The sequence below is a fragment of the Sabethes cyaneus genome, chromosome 1, assembly GCF_943734655.1.
Source record: "Sabethes cyaneus chromosome 1, idSabCyanKW18_F2, whole genome shotgun sequence".
Classification (NCBI taxonomy): domain Eukaryota; kingdom Metazoa; phylum Arthropoda; class Insecta; order Diptera; family Culicidae; genus Sabethes; species Sabethes cyaneus.
This window is the reverse complement of record NC_071353.1, coordinates 15845035-15868153: the sequence shown is the minus strand read 5'-3', so window position 1 is coordinate 15868153 and position 23119 is coordinate 15845035. Positions and strand designations below refer to the sequence as shown.

The 23119-nt window shown below is 40.2% G+C and overlaps 1 protein-coding gene across 1 annotated transcript in view; it reads left to right on the top strand.

Moving 5' to 3' along the window:
* The first annotated feature begins 3057 nt into the window (after positions 1–3057).
* The window catches only part of LOC128745431 (transcriptional activator cubitus interruptus), a 152581-nt gene continuing 132519 nt past the window's right edge, over positions 3058–23119 (top strand). Inside the window, exon 1 of the mRNA XM_053842507.1 lies at positions 3058–3365. Within this exon, the coding sequence (XP_053698482.1) occupies positions 3058–3365 (308 nt within the window). The remainder of the gene's footprint in view (positions 3366–23119) is intronic.

Genomic DNA, 23119 nt, shown 5'->3' with positions numbered 1-23119 from the left:
ATTTTCCGTTTTCCTAACGTTCCTCTACTTTTCTTACTGTAGAACCTCAAATTAGAGAAACCAAAAGAATTAAGAAATAGAGGTTAACGGGCAACTTCTCGTCATTTCCGCGCGTGGAGACCATTACCAATAGCAGTGTTGGGCACCGCTAATTCGCTAATTCGCTAACCGACCAATCGAGAAACGCTAGTTGTACTTTATAATTTATACTCAGACTAGCCGAATTGTTGCTGGGCCATGATTCCAAATGAAGTGCCGCTGTTTATTTTAAAATTAATAAACTGTAAAGCATTTTATCCATTATAATAGGTTTTGATCTTAGGTAAATTAAGAAAAGCCATGTAATAAATGTAAATTACAAATAATTTGTACAGCGATAGATTAAAATGCAAGTTATTGCGATATGTTTAAAAATAAACAGTAACTGTTAATTTGCAGTTTGCGATTAGTGATTAGCGAAATTTCCACGATTATCGAGCAAATTGTATCGGTTAGCGAATTAGCGAATTAGCGGTGCCCAACACTGACCAATAGATTTCTCGAGCTTTTTAACATAAGAAGTAATTTTTTATGACTTAAAAACAGCGCCAACAAAAAACTTCGATTTTTTGTGCAGTCCTTAATATTTCTGGAGATACATGCCACAATTTAAAAAAATACAGTAATGTTCCGATTTTGTCAACCCCCGATTTTATCAGCTTTTCATCCCGATTTTGTCAGCCTATAAATTTTGTTTAATTTTTGTGCTTTTAAACATAATTTATAAAACTTTTCAGCCTGCTTGAAACTATCTAATTCTCTGGGGAGAGTTTTTGAATAAAATGATACCTTCTTGCGAGTAATTCGGGGTCAAAATTAGGGTATTTTTACAGTAAAAGTTCTATAGTTCCTAAACAAGCACAGATAGAGGTATACTATATTCAGCAATGTTGAGTATTTTTACTATTTGTACAACTTTGTAAAAGAGGAAAAAGTCATACAACAACTACAAAAACAGCTAAAATAGAAAAACTGATATTAGTGATTTTACATTTATGAGAAGTAGGATTTTTCCATCTTTTCTGTAGAGATAGAAGGTTACTGTCTTCAGCAAAAATTCTTGTAATAATATGCTGTAAAACTTTGCAGAACACATCAATGTGTTATATTGAAAATGAAGAAAGATAAATTTTTTATTGCACTCTTAGGGTGATTAATCAAAATTTGAATTCCGTTGGGCGATAGAACGTTCAATTTTAGGAAACTCTTCCAAAGGTTCCATAATCATAAAACCAAGTTTTCCCGCTCAAAGCGAATGCGCACCAAAAAAGGTTCTTTACCAGTGTGCTGTGTCCGGTTCATTGAGCTTTCGATTGACCAATTGAGGGTTAAAATTTAAATTTTAGTAGAAGTCTTCGATATTGCAAGGTCTTAAGTCTTGAATTTTGAAAAAAAATTCGAAAATAAAATTTCCCGATTTTTTCAGCCCAAAATTCAACATGGGGCTGACAAAATCGGAACATTACTATATATTGAAATTTTTAATACTAAACTATCATGAAAACGAAAAAATCTTCCTTTCCATATGCAAATCAAATTCCCTGCCATTCCATTGTTCCACCAAAACCAAATTCGTTTCCCGTGATTTTATTCAATTTAAAAACATATGATCAATAGGGTGACAACTGAATCTACTAAACCTCATGACATTATTTTCTGAAGTCAAACAATAATCGATGCTTTGCTTTTCGCTGTGAAATTGTACAACGAAAATTGAAGCTTCAAAGCACGACCCAGCAAACGAGTGAGACCGCAAGCACAAGAAAACAGGCATCTTTCATTCTGCTCCTACTGCACCTTCCATCATACGTAAGTTCCATGCATTTTCTCTCTACTCTTTCCTTCCTTCATTCCAGTTTCCTTTTTACACGCAACTTCGTTTGCCATCATGATTCTCTTTCTCGGCCATGATCGGCCTGGTCGGTCGTCTATAGCACACGATCGCCTTCGCTCTCTACCGCCGTTCACCCACACCACCGCGCGGATTTTCGAGCGACGATTCTCTCTTTCCTTTCCTCGCGCGCCAACCAACCAGCCGTCGTGTGCAGCGCTCCTTGTCAGTCTTTCCCTACGGAGACGGACCCGTAACCAAAGCAAAGCGGCGATCGCGATCGTGCACGCATATGCTTTTGACACGCGAGAGAAGATCACTTCATTATTTCGCTCGCTAGCTCCTGCTCAGCGCTCTCGTGTGCGCCTTATGCTCATTGGGATCGGTTTGTGTGTTTAACCGGTCCAAATTGCCGTGGAATCCCGTCTGACATAGGGCAGTCCGATACGCTAACCGCAGTCTGTGCGGAGAAGCCTCGAACGAGAGCACGTAGAAGAATTTTTCCGACGCCTCCCTCTTTGTTTTCAACTCGCTGAAGGACTTGGCTATCAATATACATGGTATCAATGAAATCGGCAGTCAATGGACCGAAATAGTTCAATTAGCAATAGGGCGCCGTCGTTGCAGTCGTTGTTCGTAATTGGCAGTAATTGATTTGATTGGTCTACTGACTAGAGGAATTCAGTGAATGTCTGTTGTGGCGATCGCAGTTAATACAGAACATCGTGAGCGTATTTTACCGACGGCAAATTGTGTCTGTTAAAGTAGAAGATTACTCTAGAGTTGAGGTGCATTTTTCGGATAGGAAGCACGAAAGTGAAGTTGCACGGTGTTAGAATATCGACAGTGTTTAGAATTGTGTAAGTGGCAATGAGGATCATTGCGTACAAAACGGAGTGTTTGTGACCATTGCTTCCGTCCGATCGAAAGAAAGAAATATCGGAAAGAGAGGAGAACGAAGAGGATTCTTTTTTCCTAGAAATGAATGGATATACTACCTGACCCACGGGTTGTACATTCCCTCGAGAAAATATACGACAGCACCCCGGTGGGTGAGCTCTGCTGTTAAACCCAAGAAAAAAAAAGACTGAAATCGACAGGAAGATGGATAAGTGACATGCAAGTTTAGAATTCAGTGCATTATCGGTGTGTGTGTTTGAATTATTCAGAGTGAAATTCGGAAAGCTATGCCGGAGAAAGAGACTTTCCACGAGCACATGCAGGTGCATCCGTTTCACCATTCGGGCCATCCGTTGGCCGCGGCCGCTCACCATCATCCCGGGTTGGCCGCGTCGCATGGACTGGCTGCCGCGGCGGCTGCGGCTGCCAACGGGGCCAATCCGGCCAGTGGCTACAGCCCGTTGCAGATCCCGTCGGCGTTCGTAGCATTCCACTCGCAGCTTCCCTCGATGGAACAACGGTCGGTTCACGACGGTCGTTACGGACTATGGGATCCAGCCGCACCGCCTGCCTACCATCATACAGCACCGCACGGGTAAGTTCGAACATGTGTTTAGCACATTTTTTATGAACTTCATAAAAGCGAATTTTACGAGGGCGCGAAACGGACACTTGAATGACTCGTAAGTAACAACTATCTGTCCGGCTGGATGAAAGCGTATTTCTTCGTCGTTCAGTTTACGAGCCAATGGGAGTGATTGCCGAACGGCGCAGAAGCTCTGTAAGGTACCTATAACTACTAGTCAGACGCAGTGATGTAGAAATAGAACACCAGCCATATTCACTTGTTTCTCATGGCCAGAAGGAATTTCTAGTGTCGATAGAATCGAAGTTGGTAGCCAGCGCACAATTTATAAAACAAAAGATCGAGTCCATTATGTCATAAAACGAACGGCGTATTTCGAAAGAAACGCATTTTCTGCCGTTTGTGTCGATGTTTTATATCGCAACGAGATTTATTTCAGCACACTAAACGTTCCCAGCTCGAAGCCGCAGAGGTAATCACTCCTTAATTACTTCTCGACCTATGCTATGCTCGAATTGAACCACATTAATGAACAAAATAAACTAATATAATCAAATATTTACTTCTTCTCTCTATGGCTGGCTGTGGGAATCTTGCAAAATTGTTTCCCGCACTGCACTATTGATGTTCTGAAGAAACCGAACCGATTTTGCTTTTCACTGCCTCGCTGCAATCACTAATGATTGCCAATGTTTGCAATGAAAAAGTACAATTCTGATTGATTGATACCATCCTGAGAATAACGACGACGAGACAAAAAAAACATCTACACAATAATCAGTTTCCGGCCTGTGCCTGTCAATTCTTTCCTAACTAAATCCACTCTGATTATGACTTAATTTGGCTGATTTAATTTAATTTAGTGCTCAAGGCGATAAACGATAGATATTGGCAGGCGCTAATAAAAATATTTTTTTCTGCATTTAAATGATTCCAAACTAGCTCGGAATATAAAAAAAAACACTGACACACCGGATTACACTCATGCGCTGCAAAGTCGCCATGCAGGGGTAACGTTATTCAATCGCACTCGCGATCGTTATCCGTCAAAATTGAGATACAAATTGCGAAATCTTTTTTTAACGGGTCATTAAAGACCGATTCACAACATTACTACGTTCGTAGGTAGCATTTGAAGGCCCCATTTAGAGGTGCAATTAGCAAATACCATCCGCTAATCGGAATGTAAACATAGTGAAATTATTCTATTTTGTACAACACATAACACGATATTTGCATAAGGAATCAAAGTTTCGCAAAAAAAGGCTGCAATAGTCCGCCGCAGCAATGAGAAACACTTCAAAATAGTGCAAAAAAGCTAATCATTTCAATGCACTAAGTTCGTATCAAATAGGATCATAAACCATTTATGCTATCGCGCAATGCCGACGGATTGCTCGCCCGAGAAGAAAGCTGCAACAAACAGAGAGAAAAAAAACAACTTACCAACATCGTAGCTATACTCTACTATGCTCCTATGATACTTTTATGTTGATATTAGATTGCACTATGAAATAATGGATTGGTATGAAAACAAAACGAAAGCAATATCCATCTGTTGTTGGTACCCCTTCTAATGACTTCTGAGCCATATTTTGAGCTATAATTTTTCTTTTGTTACTTGAACGGTTCGACTTTTGCGGTACGCAAGAAATTGTTATTTTTTAAGCTAAACAAAGTTAAAAAGTATTGATGGCAATTACAATCTACCTTAACGTTAGTATATCTATTCCAACGATCGAATAATTTTTTTCCAAATGCCTGTGATAATTTTTCGGATGCAAAATCATGTTTAGTATTCTAGTTTTGTTGCACTGTTGTTGTATATGTTCATTGCCAAAACCAACTTCAAATTACTTGTTAACCAAAGAATTAATTTGGCAGATCAATAAATTCATATAGCGTACAATCAACGATCATATAGCGTACAAATTTTACTTCGTACGCTGGTAAATTAATGATTTTAACCAGCCTGTACCATTGAAACGTATTTTTAAACTAAATAAACCTCAAAAGAACAAAGTTGACTTCTTATTCGAACCGAATATCAGGCAATCGGTGCAAAATTAATTTTAAATTTAAAAGGAATATTATTTTGCCCCTTTTTAAACTTTCGCATTTTGAGGATTCTGATTAATCAACATGTTTTAACTTGTCATTCTTGATGTTGGTGTTTCCCATTGGATTAATGTTTTTTTGCTTCTTGTTTTCTGATCGAACTAATTTTGGCTGCAAATTGTCAACGCAACAATTTGAAAGGGTCTAGAGATGCTTCGTCGTAATTGCCTAATCCTGTTCTATCCAACAGAAGCTTTTACAAATATATACGAGTTTTATGACACACACACTTAAAAAAAGTGCCGAAGTCAGCAAAATTTTGCCGAGATTTGGACAGCCGAGTGTTCGGTAAAATTTTTTATGATGCCAAACGTTAGTAAAGATCCGTAAACGTCGAATTGCAAAACTGAAATTTTTACCGAACGCTCGGCTGTCCAAATCTCGGCAAATTTTGCTGAGTTTTTTAAGTGTGCACAATATAAAATTAGTTATTCCCTAATAATTAGTTAGTTGGCTATTAAGCGCGATGTTCAAAAGTGAGCTGAGACCTGTTTAATCCTTCATCTGTACACTGGGGTCATTTTGACCCCAAGCTACTTTGAGAAGCTATAACTTTTTTATTTTTAAATGAATTAGTCTACTTCTTTCGCGCTTAGGTGTGTCTATCGGAGATCTTTTATTATAGAAGTTAGGCTTATGCAAATTTGAAAAAAAGTTTATGTCCTGGTCTCAAAATATTGCTAAAGGGGGGGGGGCAAGAAAAAAATAATAACATCAAACCTTCAATACCTAAACAAAAGAGAAGAAACCAGCGTATATTTTTCCATATTATTAAAAATTTAATAAAGATATTTTGTACAGTACTTAAATTTTAGTTCAAACCGAACCATACTTCGATATTTTTCGACCAAGCACATAAAGTAAGGATCCTGGTAGAGATGAACCAGTTTGATCAAAGTGTGAAAATGGCAGTTTAGGTCCCAACCACCAGACATGTTTCAAGCAAACAAATCTCTGAAACTACTCACGTTTGAAACCGCTTATTTCTTGATCAAACTTTTAGTCATGAATATCAGGCCATTCATTTCTCTGTTGATGCTTGTTCTCCAACAATAACGTGTTCACCTTTCATATTAAGGATGCAAACTGTTTCGTAAATTTCAAATTGCGAACAGTTCAGTCACATCCTTCCTGCATGCATCCAATTCATGGTAAAGAATTGTATCTCTGTGTTTTACGTTCCCAACATCCAAAATTAGGGTACGTACTTGGATACTTTACCGAATAAAACGACCAATTTGGAGCTCCTCAAGCACCAATAGCTGATATTCCGGAGAGTCTAATTTGTCGTGTTTCTATCTTATCTAGTATCTATGACGCCAACTGCAATTGGGAATTTCTCCGTCAACAGCGGTACAGAATTTCACTCATATATAGTTTGATTGATTTTTACCTCAATCTAATTCGGTTCTTTTAAAACAAGTTGAATTAAAATGGAACGATCGAACGAACGAACGCAAAATAGTCGCCTGTGACTTGCAATAGGAACCATAAAGGTTAGTTGGTGAAAGAAAGTTGATCAATACTAACGGGATAATTGCTTTAACTTTGCACATATTGGATAATTTATAGATGTAAACTCGTTGAACTGTAAAAAATTTGCTTTTCACTAAAGAATGCAACATAATAATATAACACTTTATTTTTTTGCCCCTTCACATTTCGGAAATTTTTGAAGGGGGGGGGCGACATAAACTTTTTTTCAAATTTGTATAAGCCTTATTCGATCAAAAAGTTTCGAAAACTTACGTTGTCTGAACATTGGGGTCAATTTGACCCCAAAATTAAAACTGCTATATCTCAGCGAAAACTTGACGGATTTTCGAATTTTTAGATGTTTCAGAAAGGTAATTTTATGGACTAAATGATAAAATTATGAATGGCGACTGGGCAGGGAAGACCTTTTACAAGGAGAGGTTTTAGTAAAGAAAAGTTGGAAAAATCGGATTTTTTCAGATCTGTCACGTTTATATCACGAAATCCTTACCACCTAGAGCGATGGTTCCTTCTACAAAAATATACGCAAACACGAGATCTTCAAAGTTACATGTGGCATTTAACAGGATTACAGGTGGTAAGAATTTCGTGATATAAACGTGACAAATATGAAAAAATCCAATTTTCCGACTTTTCTTTACTAAAGCCCCTCCTTGTTAGAGGTCTCCTACCCTAAGTCGCAATTCACAATTTTATCATTTAGTCCATTAAATTACATTTCTAAAACATCTTAAAATTTGGAAATCCGTCAAGTTTTGGCTGAAATATAGCAGTTTGAATTTTGGGGTCAAATTGACCCCAATGTACAGACAATGTAAGTATTTTTTTAGTATTTTTTATTTTAAGGTTAAATGTTTTTTCAACTAAAGAATTCTTAGCAGCCAAATTTCCTACCTTTTTTCGTACGACAAAAAAAAGTCAATTGTCCATACAGCAGAGGCAGAATTTTCACTTGAACAACATAACAAAAAAAACCCTGAAATTACCATTTGGTATCAGTGCTTCAAGTGTTATGCTTTTTGGTTCGGACGAAGGAAAATTTTGATGGACGGAATTAAAAACGGAACGACGAATTTAAGAAAGAAAGTTAGTTGCGTAATTTCTATGAGGCCATTGCAAATCATTTTTAAAGTTTTTGTCTCCCCGACACGGTTGTCACCTAGATGACTCGACTCGCCGTGGCGAGTTCCAGTAGAACCTTCTGATGACTGCTATAAAATGCTACCTTCTGACCAAGTGACGCAATCTTCAGTAGTTTTTTATAACCTTTTGAAGAGTCAGGCCATAAGCTCAAGGTTTCACTCTGTTGAAAGCAGTAATAAAACGGATTATGCTTTTCGCTGCTTGACAGAATAAATTTTTAACAGTTTCCGTAGTTGTGCAGCATATGCGCATCAAATTTCATCGTGTATATTGAAATAAGTGGCTCAAATTAATGCACTATCATAATCTTGCAATTTTTAAAAACTAGTTTAAATAAAATAAATATATTTGATTGGATAGCCAATCTTATTTTCTAACAAAATCATTCTAGTTGTATTTTATGGCATAAAAACCGACTAATAATAACTTTCTTTGTGCAGCTCACAGTTTGCTTTGATGAATTCTTGTTTAACAACTTGTTTGGTTCTTGTTTGGTTCGAAAACAGACACTGAGCAAGCCTGCAAGTCGTAGGCGAAATACGTATCTGTGAATCGAATGAATATACATAGTAGAATTAAATTGGATTAGTTTTCTTGTTATTTAATTCCAGCGGCCGCATGGCTGCGAATACAAAAATGGTTTCGGTGTTGAACACCTATATACTTCATAACAGCAGCAATAAATCTGTTTGGTGTGGGCAGTCCCATATTAGTGGCCATTATAAAACTAACAGATTTGTTGCGGTTTGACAAGTAACCGCAATAAGATCAACTTTACAGATGCAAACTTACATGGTAAGGTAGATGCTCCAGTAATGGAGGGATTATGTCGGGGGATAGTGTGCAAAGACAATTTGAACGCTCAATTTATCAGTTTCTAGTTGAACTACATGATAATATGGTGCACCATAATGTTGGCTTTAAATACATAGCAAAATTATACTATTCTGCTGGTTGATATATCTAAAATATTGCTTTTCCTGACATTAGAAAGTGCTCCTAAAGTAGTGGTACTGTTCCTTTAATAGTGGAAAATTTGCCTACAATAGTGGAATGCTGTTTACCGCCTTAGTAACGCTTGCAGTGAGCATGGCAGCAGGTGGATAATAGCGTAGGCTTGTTAAAATGCTATGGATTGTTACGAAATTCTTAAGGAAATGTACTTTATTGGTCTGCTGAAAAGGAATTTGTAATTTTAGCTTCAACATCTTAAATTTTAACTGTGTATCTTAGATAAAACTTTTAACAAATATATATTTAATAATAGAAAACTGAAATTATCTCGAAATCCGCCAAAATTATGATATATTTCGCGTATCCACCACTATTGGTACTACCACAACTACCGGAGCATCTACCCTACATACCGTCTACTGCGAAATTTATTTATTTTACAAGTGCTATAAATCGCGTCATATTGGAAGTCACAACACAAATTCATCATTTCTTCTCCAAGTCCAAAACATGAACTATGCTCAAAGTTGCTATTTGTTAGCTTATATGATGCCCTAATTGTGTACAAAAACTAAATGAAAAAAATGATTTCATGTTAATGAACTGCACAGAACTAAGCACATCGCTTTTTCCTACTCTTAAAGTGAAATGTCTTTCCGGTCGTATAAAAACAAGCAAAACAATTATATAATTGATTAAACTTCACTAAACAATAGGTAAACGGCTCTTCTTTAAAATGGCATTGACTAAAAATTTTTATGTAAACAAACAAATACGTTAGAGCTGTCAAAAGTGTTATGCACAAAAGTGTTGCAAGTAACCATCGCGTTGCAAGTACTGTCGTTGTAAGTAGTCTTGATATTACGCAACGCCATGATAAAACCAGAGGTGATGATTAATACAGCAATAAAATCTTTATAAAATTTAAATAAAACCAAGCAGCTTTAGAATTGTTTCTTGGAAAGCATAGCGTCCCATGCTTCCTTCTCTGTTGGATGTATTCAGGTCAGACGAATGTGCCAGCCATAGCATAATATCAATTTTGTTATCTTCAAATCATTTGTTGGTCGATCGAACAGTATGTTTAGGGTCATCAACGTGCATAAATTTCCATTTAAACAGCATTTCCCATTCCGCGTGTACCAGCATTGCAGTTTCTAAGAGCTCAGCGTAGAGTTATTGGTCCATTATTGATTTTATCCAGAAAATTGGACCAACCCCGTAACAGGAAAAACATCCACCGACCATGGCATTTCCTCCTCCGTGCTTAAATGTTATTATTGTGTACTGAGGTTTGAAAGCAGAGCTCATAGGACGACGAACCCAGCATATTCCATCGGATCCAACCAAATTCAGTTCGCCTCGCGGATGCCGTTACTGCTGTAGTGATAGATGGTGATACTTTCGAAGTGGTCGACGAATTTGTATACACTTTTTACCCTCTCGACTGTCAGTTTGGTAATTTTTACTATACTTTCTCTGGTCTCTCTGTTACGGAAATTGGAAATGGCTTTTTTCATTCGCTCCAACGTTTCGAATATTTATTTTAGTCTTTTTCAAGGATAGCTACAACTTCTTTTGTTTAGATTGTATCCACATAATTAGTATAATGAGTTCAAACAGAACCGGCTGGAGCATTTTTCTGGCGGATGAAACTTCAAATACCTCAAGTGATATCTGCAACCTATACGCTCCTCGGGTATATTCTCAACAGAGACTGCTAATTTAACTCTAATCGAGCATACCATCCGCGACGTTCCCGCCGTGTGTGTTGAACGTTGGAGAATCAGTTTTTCGAACGAAGTCATTCTTGCTCCATTGAAGAAGTTGAAGTCAGTCAGCAAGAGCAGATGGAATCCTGTCGATTGTACTGAAATAGTGTGCAAATGCCTTGTGTGGTCCAATAAACTTAATTTTCAACCAGCCATCATCTCAGACGATATTCAATTGCGCGTCGGAAAAAAAATCTTTAAAAAGGCGATAAGCGAAACATAGCACACTATCATGGAATCACGTCCCTCTGCGCAGGCTACAAGCTGTTCGAAATCTTAGTTGGTGGCATCCTATTACGGGAGGCCAAAACATATATTTCATCGGATCAACAAACTTAACACAGTTTACTTTGCATTGCGTTAGAGGTATGGAAGGAGTAGCCCATGCTGATATTACCTATATCGATTTAAAGGCAGCATTCGATCGCGTTGATCACTCTATTTTATTTTATTTGAAATTAAAGCACCTTGGGGCCTCGTTCAATATGGTAGAATTGTGGGCCGAACTCTATCTTTAAAAACAGGAAGTCATGAATCGCAATGTTTCACAAACTACTCAAGCGTCCCTCATGGGAGTAACCTGGGGCCATTATTTTTTAACGACGGCTGCAGTGTTATATTCTGTTATACAACCAGGCCCATTTCTTACCCTTGCCGACCTATCCTATTTCTAACAATGCAATGGAGCCTCATGGTGTTTAAGTTATAATGGGTATTTCTGGCCAAGAAAGCGATATTCAAACAATCTCACTTTTCGTTAAACGTTGTTTTTATAGTAAAAATGAGTTGGTAATAGCAACAGAGCGATCATTGCGAGCTTCCACGTGGGACGACCCGCGCAGAGCCTGTGTGTTAGAGTCCTAATCTTTTCGGGGGTCGCGTGCAAAACTCATCAGCAGCCGCACGGACGGAAGGCACACCGCGCGAGAGCTGTGAAATTTTACACCCTGAATTTTTTTTTTTCTTTCTTTTAACTCTTCACTCATGGACAATTTCGTCACCGGTTGCGGTGCGCAGCTATTAATATTTTGTTGGCTTTGGCCAACGTATGTGTCTCATTGCTGCTGCTGCTGCTGCTGCTACTTTTTGACAGGAGCAATTTTCAGGTCGATGGTGTTAAATTTAGCTGGCCGTGATTGAATGGAGATGACAGTTTCGGTTATTTTATTTTTTCCCTTTCTTTGTCACAGCCTGGTCTGGCCCGCTGCGGCGCGGTGAGTGACGCCATAGTGAAGAATGAAATTTATACCGCCGCCGCCAGGACGGTTTCCTTCGATGGAAAGCCGGTGATTGTGTTCTCGTTTTGTGGTTTTTTGTTAATGGATCCAGTTTGCCACGCTGCGAACAAATTACCTTTGTTAATGCACAAACAATTGCACAAACAGCTAATGCGATGCTGTTTTCAAAGATTTTAATTCTACTTTCCTGTCAAAACAATCTAAATCAGACGAACTATTATTCTCACCTCGATGTCACCAGTTAACCTCCCTCGATGGCAAAGGCAGATTTCCCATCGGGAAGCACTGTATGGTTCCCAAAGAATTCCACCACTCTCCGACGACGGTAGCCTTCCCGACTACTGGTACTAGTTCGCCGTCACCTCTAACAACGTTTATGTTGAAAAGGTTTATGAGCCCTGATCCCTATATAAATTCACCGTCTAGGTAAGCGATGTGTGAATTTTCCTCTCCTGGCTATAAATTACCTTCCATATGCGCACATGCAAGACCGGCCTGTCCCTCAAAAGACAAAGCAAAAAGCCCTGGAGAGGACAGTCTGTAGTAGCAGTCGCAAACCAAACCGAAAATAGAGGGAGCTATCGGTATGACATTAGCATAAAACAACAACGTCTTCGCCATCGTCAAACCCCTTGGCCTAGCTCCAGACTCCAGCCAGACTACCGTTCTGAAGTCTGAACCGTGCCCACCGCGACCGGAGACGACACGATGGTTCACAAGTCTTTTTCAGAGTATGTGCTGCTTTTCTCGGAATTATGAAATTAAACCTTTGCCAGTTTCTACCGATGAGAGCGCTCATGCATAACTCGTCCTGGCTTGTTGATTTCGAGACCCTTCGGCACAGCCGAAGATTCTTCCTCCGCACCGTGCAACCAGTGCCGTTTCCCAGTGTTTTATATTATCATAAATCAACATGTTCTTTTAAATCTTAATTAACAGAATAAGAACATTACACAGCATAATTTCTTCCCGTTTTCTCCAAAGGCGGGTGGTGGAAACTCGGTAGTTTTTCCCTTTGCGTTCGTTTCGGCAACTGTTGCGAGCGGACGTATTTTAATGACTGTTTTTACAGGCAGCGACTCATCGTTTCGAAACGTCAGTCTCGTTAAACTGCCAATTCGGGCAACTAAAACAAAACTCGTCAAATGTCAATTGCTAATTTGTCAATATCCCGATTCTCGCGTGTTTTGCTTCGGCTTTCACTAGTGTAAACAGTGCATAATTGATCTGACTGACTGACTCTGACTGGTGCAACGTGTTTTCCCTGTGATCTCTGCGTCACACATCAAGTGTGAACATACGCACATCTGCTTAGCAGAGTAGGCCTTTTGTTATTGCTTCTGAATTTCCTTCAATATCCCAAAGCAAACAGCGAGTTTTGCATTCTTTCTTTTCGTTGTGACATACTTCCGGCCTGCCTGTCACTGCCGGTCATAATATGCCTTTACTCAAACACAGAATCCCAGTGAGTTTTGACAGTTGTTTGTTTGTTTATGTTGATCTCAATAGAAGAAATAGGAACTGCAAAAGATCGTATAAGTCAGTCGATATATTAGCAGGCATTTTTCTGGCCGACGACCAGAGCAATTTTCACGGACAATTAACCATGGTCAGCTCGGCGGTTCGCATTAAAAAGTTCCCCGCTCTTTCCGAGTGCGCAAACCATCCTGAGCAGCTGAATAAAATTCATAAATTAATTAATTACTCGCCTTTGTGGTTTTACACACTTCTGGCGAACGAACCGCGCACGGTTTAGCCTCATCAGCACCGTTTTGTCGGCACTAAGTGACCGCACTGTTCCGAGGTTATGCTCGGGTTGACTTCTCTCTTCCACCACCGTTGCGTTGTTACCGCCGCCCGTCGTTCGACGAAGTTGTCCGGTTGTCGTTATGTTATGTCCATCGGGTTTTTCGGGTGCCAGATTTTCCATCTCCGAAATCTGATATTTTCACCGAGTGAGTGGGCAACGGTTGAAGACCGTTTTTGCGGTGCGGTTCTGCGGCGGAAAATCGAACACGCTGCAGTCAGACCCATTGACCGGAACGGAAGGCACAGAGGGGCCGGTGCCTGCGGTATAGAAGAAGTTGGGCGAAGGGAGCGGAAAAGTGATGATTGCTTTTTTTGGGTCTTTGGTCTTGTTTTTTTTTTGTTCGCTTTAAGGGGTTGGACGGATCCAATTTTGAAACATTAAACCGTTCAAAATGTTCTTCGCAGTTAACTCGGTAGCTCAAATTCAACATTGGAATGATACGGGCGAAAATTATTGATAAAATCTCATGAGGGGCGTTGATAATTCCAATTTTCTAGACAGAAGATCTTCATTTCGCCGGTGCTTCTGTTTGGCATTGCAACACTATGCCGAAGCTCCATAATTATGACGTTCTTCGTAATAACCCTTCGCATATAATAACCCTTACGTCGGTTGTTCTTATAACCAACCGCAAAATGACACCAGCTCATCCGCAGCCAGTTTCAATTTCCCCAAAGTGCCATGTGAACGAAACTAATAAATTCATAATTGAATATCATTAAACGCATTTCAACACAAGAACTGTGCGTTTTTATGGTTCCTCTTGCCGGACAGCCTGACTGTATAGGCTGCATTCAGGTTGCAACCTGCCTGCGCTTTTTGCACACACAAAACACGCTCACACACTGCATCCTTTATCCACGAACAATCATCAGCCAGGTTTTTTTACGACAGTCGTTTCTCGGTTTAATCATCATTTGCGGATTATTATCCCCGATTCTACTCGCCCTCTTCGCACTGCCGCGAGCCATTCAAATAAAAATTATGCCGAATTTTCTGCGCCACCCTTCCGCCAGTTCCCACGCGCGTCTCGCGAAGCATATTGCGAAACCTGCACCCAAAGAAGGTACGTGCGCAAATTGCAGCGGTAATATGCACAACAAGCTCACTTTTATGTGTCTCGGAAAAAATGATATCCATACTCGCTCTCTGCCTCGTTGCCCCCAGATGCCTTTTCTTACGACGCGGAGGAGTCATTGAAATCATAAAAACTGTCTATTTATTTATATACATATGAACATCTCGTGCACGCCAAGAGGAGCCTGTTCTGCTCTCCTTTCTTCGGCTGCTGCACGCTACAACGCAACCAATAGAATGCGGCACCTCACCAAGTTCGAGCTATTCACGGTAAGCGTGCATATATAATAAAACGCACATTCACATATTTAATTAGATTTTATTAATGTTGCCGTTCGAGTCCAACTGTTTGCTCCCGATTTGCGTCTAATAACCGTTTCTCGGGATGCAAGTTCAAGCTTCTCCTCTCCTGCCGGCTCCATTGTTTGTTTGGTTCCGAGACCAAGCAACGAGTTTGCATTTCGCACGCATGCATTTCTGTTTAAAGGGTATTACGATCAAAATTTGGTCGACTTAAACCGTACCTAACAGCTTGAACACCTCTCGTTTGATTGGTGTGTGGTACAGGTGGTACAATGATGCCTCGTTACCCGATCTTGGGCCTCTCGTTGCCAATTTCCCAGTCGTCTCAGCAGTCGCAAATCACTTTCGACCTGGTCGAGCAATCTTGCACGTTGAGCCCCCGAGTTCCTGGTGCTGGCGGGATTGTTTGAAGAATCCTGTTTTCGTCGTACTGTCGTCCGGCATTATTACGACGTGTCCGGCCGACCGTAGTCTACGGAAATTCACCAGATGTACGATGGAAATCTCTCTAAGCAGGGCCTGTAGGCCGCTTTCAGTTTGTTCTTCGACAAATAACGTCCGTACCCGTACTTTCCGCTCGAACACGACAATGGCGCGGTTGTCCTCCGTGAGCAGCGATACGGCTTCAAATCCATAACCAACTACCGGTCTAATAATAGTTTTACACATTAACAGCTTTGTACAGCGGCGTTTGCTTCCTGATCGATTTTCCGCTTGAATGTGCTGGTGGATCTCCTTACTAGTGTTGTTGTCTGCGATCATCAACGACCACATCTACCACTTCTAGTTCGTCGCCGTCAACGGTTACCGTCCGTGGGAAGGCCGCGTTTGTTTTCTTTGATCCTCTGTCTCTCATGTATTTGGTCTTTGACGCATTTATTTTAGGCCCAATCATCCTAGACTCTGCTTTCAGTCTGGTGTAGATTACATCCGCCGTCGCAAAGCTCTTGGTGCTATGATATCAAAGTCATCTGCAAAGCCTAGGAGTTGGCTACCCTTGGTTTTGATGCCCGTACGTCGGATCACCCCCTCAAGAGCGATGTTGAAGGATAAGCCATCACCTTGTCTCGAGAGTGGCCCCGAGACGCACAAGAAACACATCACTCGATCCGATGTAGATCTGATCGGATCAGTAGCGTCTGTTTATCCAAAAAACCGTGTTCGTGCATTATCTGCCATGGCTGATCTATAATGCCTATATTTTGATTTAAACCTTTGCTCTTCAATTATCAAAATGGCATCCAAGCAAGAACAGCAATGTATCAAAGTTTCACTCGTGCATCGCGAAAATCCGAACTACTCGAACGTTTAGTTAGTGAAATCGTTAAAAGTGACGAAAACAACTGTCCCCAACGTAATAAAAGTATTTGGGAAACGTTTGTCGACAACCAAAAAAGCGAAGCGTGGGGTATGAACATCTTTATGAATTGACTCTTTTTTATCAACAGACATCGCAGCCGGTTGTTAAAGGTTGCAGGACCAATATGTGGCTGGTGCAACGATTCTACTGACTCTAGCAGCAGCACCCAGTCGACATTCGAACATACAACGACTGGCTTGCTAGACCAGCATCAAATTTCGAAGCTAACTGGGCAATTAGTCGACAACCAGGAAGCCTGAATTAGGGAAAATCAACAACCAGAAGTTGGAACGACAACTAAAAGATCAGCACTCTCAAACGCACTCCTAACCTTTCCGTCCGAGATGTTGCAAACAAGCTGAGATTGGCCGGATTGTAAAAATGTAAGAAGATAGTGGCTATCACAGAGCAACCATCACAAAAAAGACAGCTAAATATGAGCGGAAACACGGCGATACTGACAAAGTTCGTTGGCGTCGTGATGGACGGTGAAATCTACGTCAATAATGACTTTAAACAGCTTCCTGGGTAAGCGTTTTGTACGGCAGCCGCCAGGGAAAAGGTGACAGACATTTTCAAGCATATGTATAATTGTCACAATTCACTAAAAATGTCCAGTTTGGCCGACTATCTATACCTGAGGCTTGAAAAACTGCTTTTTCACTGCAACCGCGACCATCAACTAAGAAATTTAGCTATATGAGTGTCTGGAACAACGTCTGCTTCGTTTCTGAAGCAACAGTATTCTTCCGTGTTGTTTTGGTCGGATTTAACATCTTGCCATAATGGAACCAAAGGCCATGGAGTGGGATGCCACCAACAATGTACCCAGCGACGCCGACTTAAGGAATATTGGGACATCGCTAAACGGAACCTGAAGAAGACTCAAAAAGTAGAAGGGTTTTTGCCATAGGACACAAATGTAGGCTTGGCGTAGGACTACGAATGTATACAATTACAAGGACAGTCCCTCCCCTTAATGTGATACTATATTAGAGACCTTTCTATAGATTTCGCATAAAATTTTTTAATATTATCAGGTCGAAATGTATGCTATAATTCGATACATCTACAACAATCTATGAATTCCAGGCTTTAAATATTTTTAATGATGGAACAAAATTCACCCTGCGTCAAATCTGGGTTCATGGCTCAAGACATATGGTTTCCCAAGTATTACCTAATTTTGCTAGATATTATGCATGCTCTGTGTTGGCATATTGTCCGGCAAGTTTTAAATCAAGCTGCAGTCGCCACGCATTTCCATTGACTAGTTTTGAAATAGCGATACAGATCTGCATAGCTCCAACGCTTTGCACAGTCAACATTCAAGAAATTAACACAGAGCTACATGTTAATTAACGAATAAGATTCGCACTACTGGTTGAAAAAGTTAACACGAAAAATATGCCCAACTGAATCTGATCTTAAATCTAAAAAAATCCAAATTAATTTGTGGGTATTAAAAACACATCAACGAACTAACTTCTCCTTCTGCCTTTCAACAAAGGAAAAAATAAACGTTTTATCGTTTAACCCAACGGAGGAGAAAAGATATCAAACTCGCTGTTTACAGCCCAGTAGTAGCAAGGAAATAGCCTTCAGTTGATGTTTTTCGTTGCATTGGTCAAAACGATCGTGGCGAAAGTGTGCATAAGGAAAGAATTTAATAAAAATCAAGAATAAAACTGCTTTATTACCAACCCTTCCCCCACGTTAAAGACATTTTACCAATTCGATCCTTTTTATCAGCAGCACATCTTTGCCGCAACACAATACATTCTCTGTTCGCTCCTCTTCCAATGAGATGGCAAACATGAGCATCTTGCCAGAGCAAGTTATAAGAGTGGTACTTGCTTGAGGTGCAAATGAAGCCTCTCTCTACCGCTTGCCCATACTATTCCAGCTAGCACTGTAAGCAAAAAGCGGCGAATGCCTGTCATTTCTATACTGTGACATTTTCTGCGACTGGTCACAGTGCAAATAGTGATGTTTGCTTATTATCACGTACGTATTCGAGCTAGTTTCGACGCATCAAGAGATAGGCTCTCTCGATACAGAAACAATACGAAGCGACGGTATTCTGACGGAGATTCTGACATGGCACTGCATACTGACAAATGTATAGAAAAAATGTAACCGTTTCGGTCCCTACTTGAAACTTGTTGTTAACTAGAATCCAAATTACAGAATAACATCCTACGGTAAGACGTAGCCTTGTGTCAAAAACTGTTGGCAGCGAAAAACAGTTAAAGGTAAATTGCCATTTTGCGGCCAACAAAGTGCACGAGGTGGCAAATACAGAACGTAATAGCTGGAAATAAACGAAAGGCCCGTAGCTCGAATTTGGTTAAGCTGCTCAGTATTTTTTTTTTCTGTGTTTTTTACTAAGTAAATTTCAAAAAGAAAAATAAGTGTTAAATAGTTAACTATCAAATTTGATTGACTTACACGCATTCTTGTTTGATCAAATTTTGATCGTAACATCCTTTAGTACCAAACTCTAGCAATGTAACTCTATGGATGACATCATTCGAACAGTGAGTTAAGTTAACTCCCGGGCACAATTTTTGCTGAAGTTCAAAGCAATCCCCATCGCAGCTTTAGATCTAAAATTGGACATTTTACTGTGAAATCTTCAGTCATTTTTTGCTGGATTTCTCAACTTACCAAGCACGGATGATAAAACTGTATACAGATTGATTACTTTATTATTTCCACTAATGCTTTATTTTCTTAAGGTGAATTTTCTTCCAATCTTTTGGTAGAGATCATTAATGCAATGGAAAAGAGCAAACGGATCGAAAGTGAGATTTCCAATTTGGCATTTCTCTACTTTCGATAACGATAGTCCGCGGCAACCCTAAATATGCTGAAACGTGCTTGAACTGGCCGCCCAGGTCTGTTGTATTGTTTCGATGTTTTGATTTAGTTCGCAGTTGCAAGCAGCGAAACTTTCCTTCTCCGATCGAATTTCTATCAGAATTGAAATCAGTTGTAGGAACACGGAATGTGAAACAGGTTAAACACGGTAGACCAGTACAAATTAGCGCGGTTCATATCAAAAAGTGTTCAGATTAAAAACGGTCAAACGAACGGGAGTCCATGGTAATCGTTTTTGACAATAGATCATTTCATGATGCTGTCACGACACCACAGGGTGGTTTGTTTATATAAATTTTGTTAAGTTCAGCGGTTTCGATTAGAACTTTCGTTAAAGATGACTGTGTCCATTGTTTTACAATGCATGTAAAGCGCTTTTCCTTCAATCAAAACTAAACAATTTGATCATTATCTGTCGGCTAAAAATAGAAATTTCAATTCAATCCTCTCTGACACCATGTAAACAAACCATCAAGTACTGTCAAAAGAGTGAGGCTAGCAACTCCCGTGTAATGGTCTATATAAAATATCTCGCCTAGCACAAATATGGTAAAAACTCGGATAGAATTACTTAAATTAGACTTGGATTTCCCAAGCACAACAGCCGTAAACAATAAAAATATGTCGAAAGTTCTATATCGTCCATTCCCTCCAATAAGTTATCGTATAAAAATGCTATCAAAACTTTGACGTTATTCTCAAAACTACTTACTAGGTAAATTATGGATAAAAATTTTCTTCTGTAGCAACCACCGCATGTTCTAACGTTTTTGAGGTTATGAAAAATTTTCGTTGTAACAGGAATAGCAACAACCAACGTTGCAACGATTTGGACGGATAAACTTACTGGTACCTTTTAAATGAAGCGAAACTAAAAGCAGTATCACCGCAAAGGCATATCGTATGTCAAACGGACCGGTTAGGTTTCGGGTATGAACCTTCGAAAAAAAAATTATTAATCGATGTCAACACGTAGAATTAATTACTTTACGCTGCAGGATGACAGTTTTGAGGGAGCGGCCTTGCTGCAGACAACCGGCTAGCGTGCTAGTGATTAGTTGATTTCACAGCTATGATGTGAGTAGAACCTGTAACCGTAGTTCAGAGGACTGCCGTACTTCAGAAGGACGACCGAGGCGAACAGAGGGTGGAAAAGAAAACAAACATATCCTGGGGTGAGAGTTCTTCGTAAAAACTGCTGGAGGCTTCTAGGACAAGCATCCCAAAGCAAGAAAAAAAGATAAATGCATAGAACTATCACTTTTGACTGCTTTCACTAGGTTCTTTTCGGTTAATGGCTGACCAAAAGAGAAACTCAAAAATAAGGATACCAACAGCGGGAGGCTGCCACTTCCTAACGTTCAATTCGAGAAACAAAATAAAATCTCATGTGGCGAACAAGTGCGTGCGTCTGGCAGTGCTGCCCGGGATTAATCTCGGGGCAGTGTCGAATTTCCAAACAGTTCTTGTTTTGCTCAATAGGCTTGAATCCAGAAAATTATCACGTTTTTCTTCGCCCTGATAAAAGAATAGTCCCTCATGTGAATTCGATCAAATATCCGCTATCAAATTCAGTAGCGCTTTCTCTACCTGTGAGCTGTGACTGCAAATGAAGACTGATGGAAGCGCGTTCGAGCGCTCTCGGGTTTCATCGATTTACGTTTTTGTTTTCCTTCTACAAATCACTTGCGCTGACAGGTTCACATGTCAATAAATCCTCGGCCGGGCCAGGGCCTACGCAATCCGGCGGCACTCATTCATTGCGTTTTTTTTTTCATTCGTGCACATGTTTTACTTGCGCGGGTCTCGGTCGTCTCATTTTCCACTAATGTCTGGTTAATGAGGGTGTCATTTTCATGCTCGCTCTATTCGGGGGTAATTGGAAGAGCTTTAGAACTACCGGTTCGTAATGCCGTCGGTGGTTTTCCATTTCGATTAGGATAACGACAGCAAATTAAGTTGTTGACATGGCTACATGAGATGCGTTGACCTGTAAATAGGTTAGGTTTAGTTAAAAATACTCACAATGCACTTGCTTAAAGTATACTTACCTTCACATGTCACAGACAATGATTCAATTATTGATAGCAAGTACCAATTGGGAGCTGCAATTGGTTAAATTTTCTGCTCCAAATCTGAGTTTGTACTCTTTAAAGGCATTCTGAGCGGTTATAACCAACTAATTTATAGGTTAACACATTTAAGAGTGTACCCAATTGAACATGTGTCAACCAACAACCATGCGTCCTCACTGATGAGTATCTCAATGCGTCGGAACGGAACATCGAATATTGGATTTTCCAGTTAGAAGAGCCTGCAATCAATGGAAGAACGTCAAAGTTTCTTCTAATAAAATCTAAAAATATTCACGAAAAAATAACTAACCTTTCATTGCTTCAAATTTGGTCCCCAGGGCGAAACTCTTGTTGTTGGTCAGTGCAATCAAAAACTAATTCCATTTCAGCATTTTTCGTTTCGTACACGCACACACTGAAACGAAAAAAAAACGTTTGCCGATTCCATCAATTACTGTCAAATTCTTTTGGCCCAGTATTCTGTACGTCGGAAGAAGTCGGTTCGATACGGGAAGCTCAGGGAACAGCGAGGGATGCCAATAAAACCGTCCGAAAGGGAAACAACTTTATTGCACACGCCGACCGGGGGGACCGCACAGGATCCAATAAAACGTAACCACCGCGAACAAAACGTAGCTTCCAATAAAATAATTACCATCACTTTGTACATTTCACCAGCCTGGTTTGGCATGGCTGATGGTCGGACTCGCTGGCTGGCTGAATGGCTGGCGATTCGGGTGCGAGAATTGGCACGGTCCCGGACCCGGATAACCGCCATATTTTCCTTCGGCTGGTCAAAAAGCACTTGTAAACACAAAAGCAGCGGACTGCCGTGGTCTGGCCGGGTGCACGCACGTAAACGCGTGTAAGTACAAAGCAGACTACGGGCAGAAATCAACCTGGATGGTTATAATGTCGTTAACCTTTCCATCAATCTTTAGTGCCGAGGCATTCCATCACTCTCAACCGAGTTTCAGTTTTTTTCCTTCCAGTTTTCTCTCTCTCGCTCTCGCTCTATCTCTCTCGCTTTCAGCAATTGCATCCACTTTTCTTCAACGGGGTTGATTTAAATTCAAAATCCCAATTAAAATAATTGAGCCATCATTTCGCGCCATAATGATTACACGCGAAGGATGATAAAAAAAATCGCACAGTCCGCTTGTGCTTGACAACGGTACTCGAACCCATTAATCGGAGTCCCTCTCTGCTCGAACCAGCATCAGAAAACGGCAGTCGATAAAGTAGTCTGCCCGGGGAGAAGTGCCGAATTACGAGACGCGACATACGCGTTCGCGAACACGAAAAATTATAATTAAGTCATTAAGTTCAGCTTTATGCTGTCTCTCGAGATTGTTATTCTTTCCTCTTTTTCTTCTCTTTCTGCTTCTTTTTTTTTTGCAAGGCAAATCAAGAGTCTACTAAACTGGAAGGACTCGCAGCAAACAAGGGGAAAACCCTTCAGGGCGTACAAGAGCAAAAATCATATCTTGTGAGATCTCGCCAAATGCTTGGCACTTTTTTGCGACGCATTGC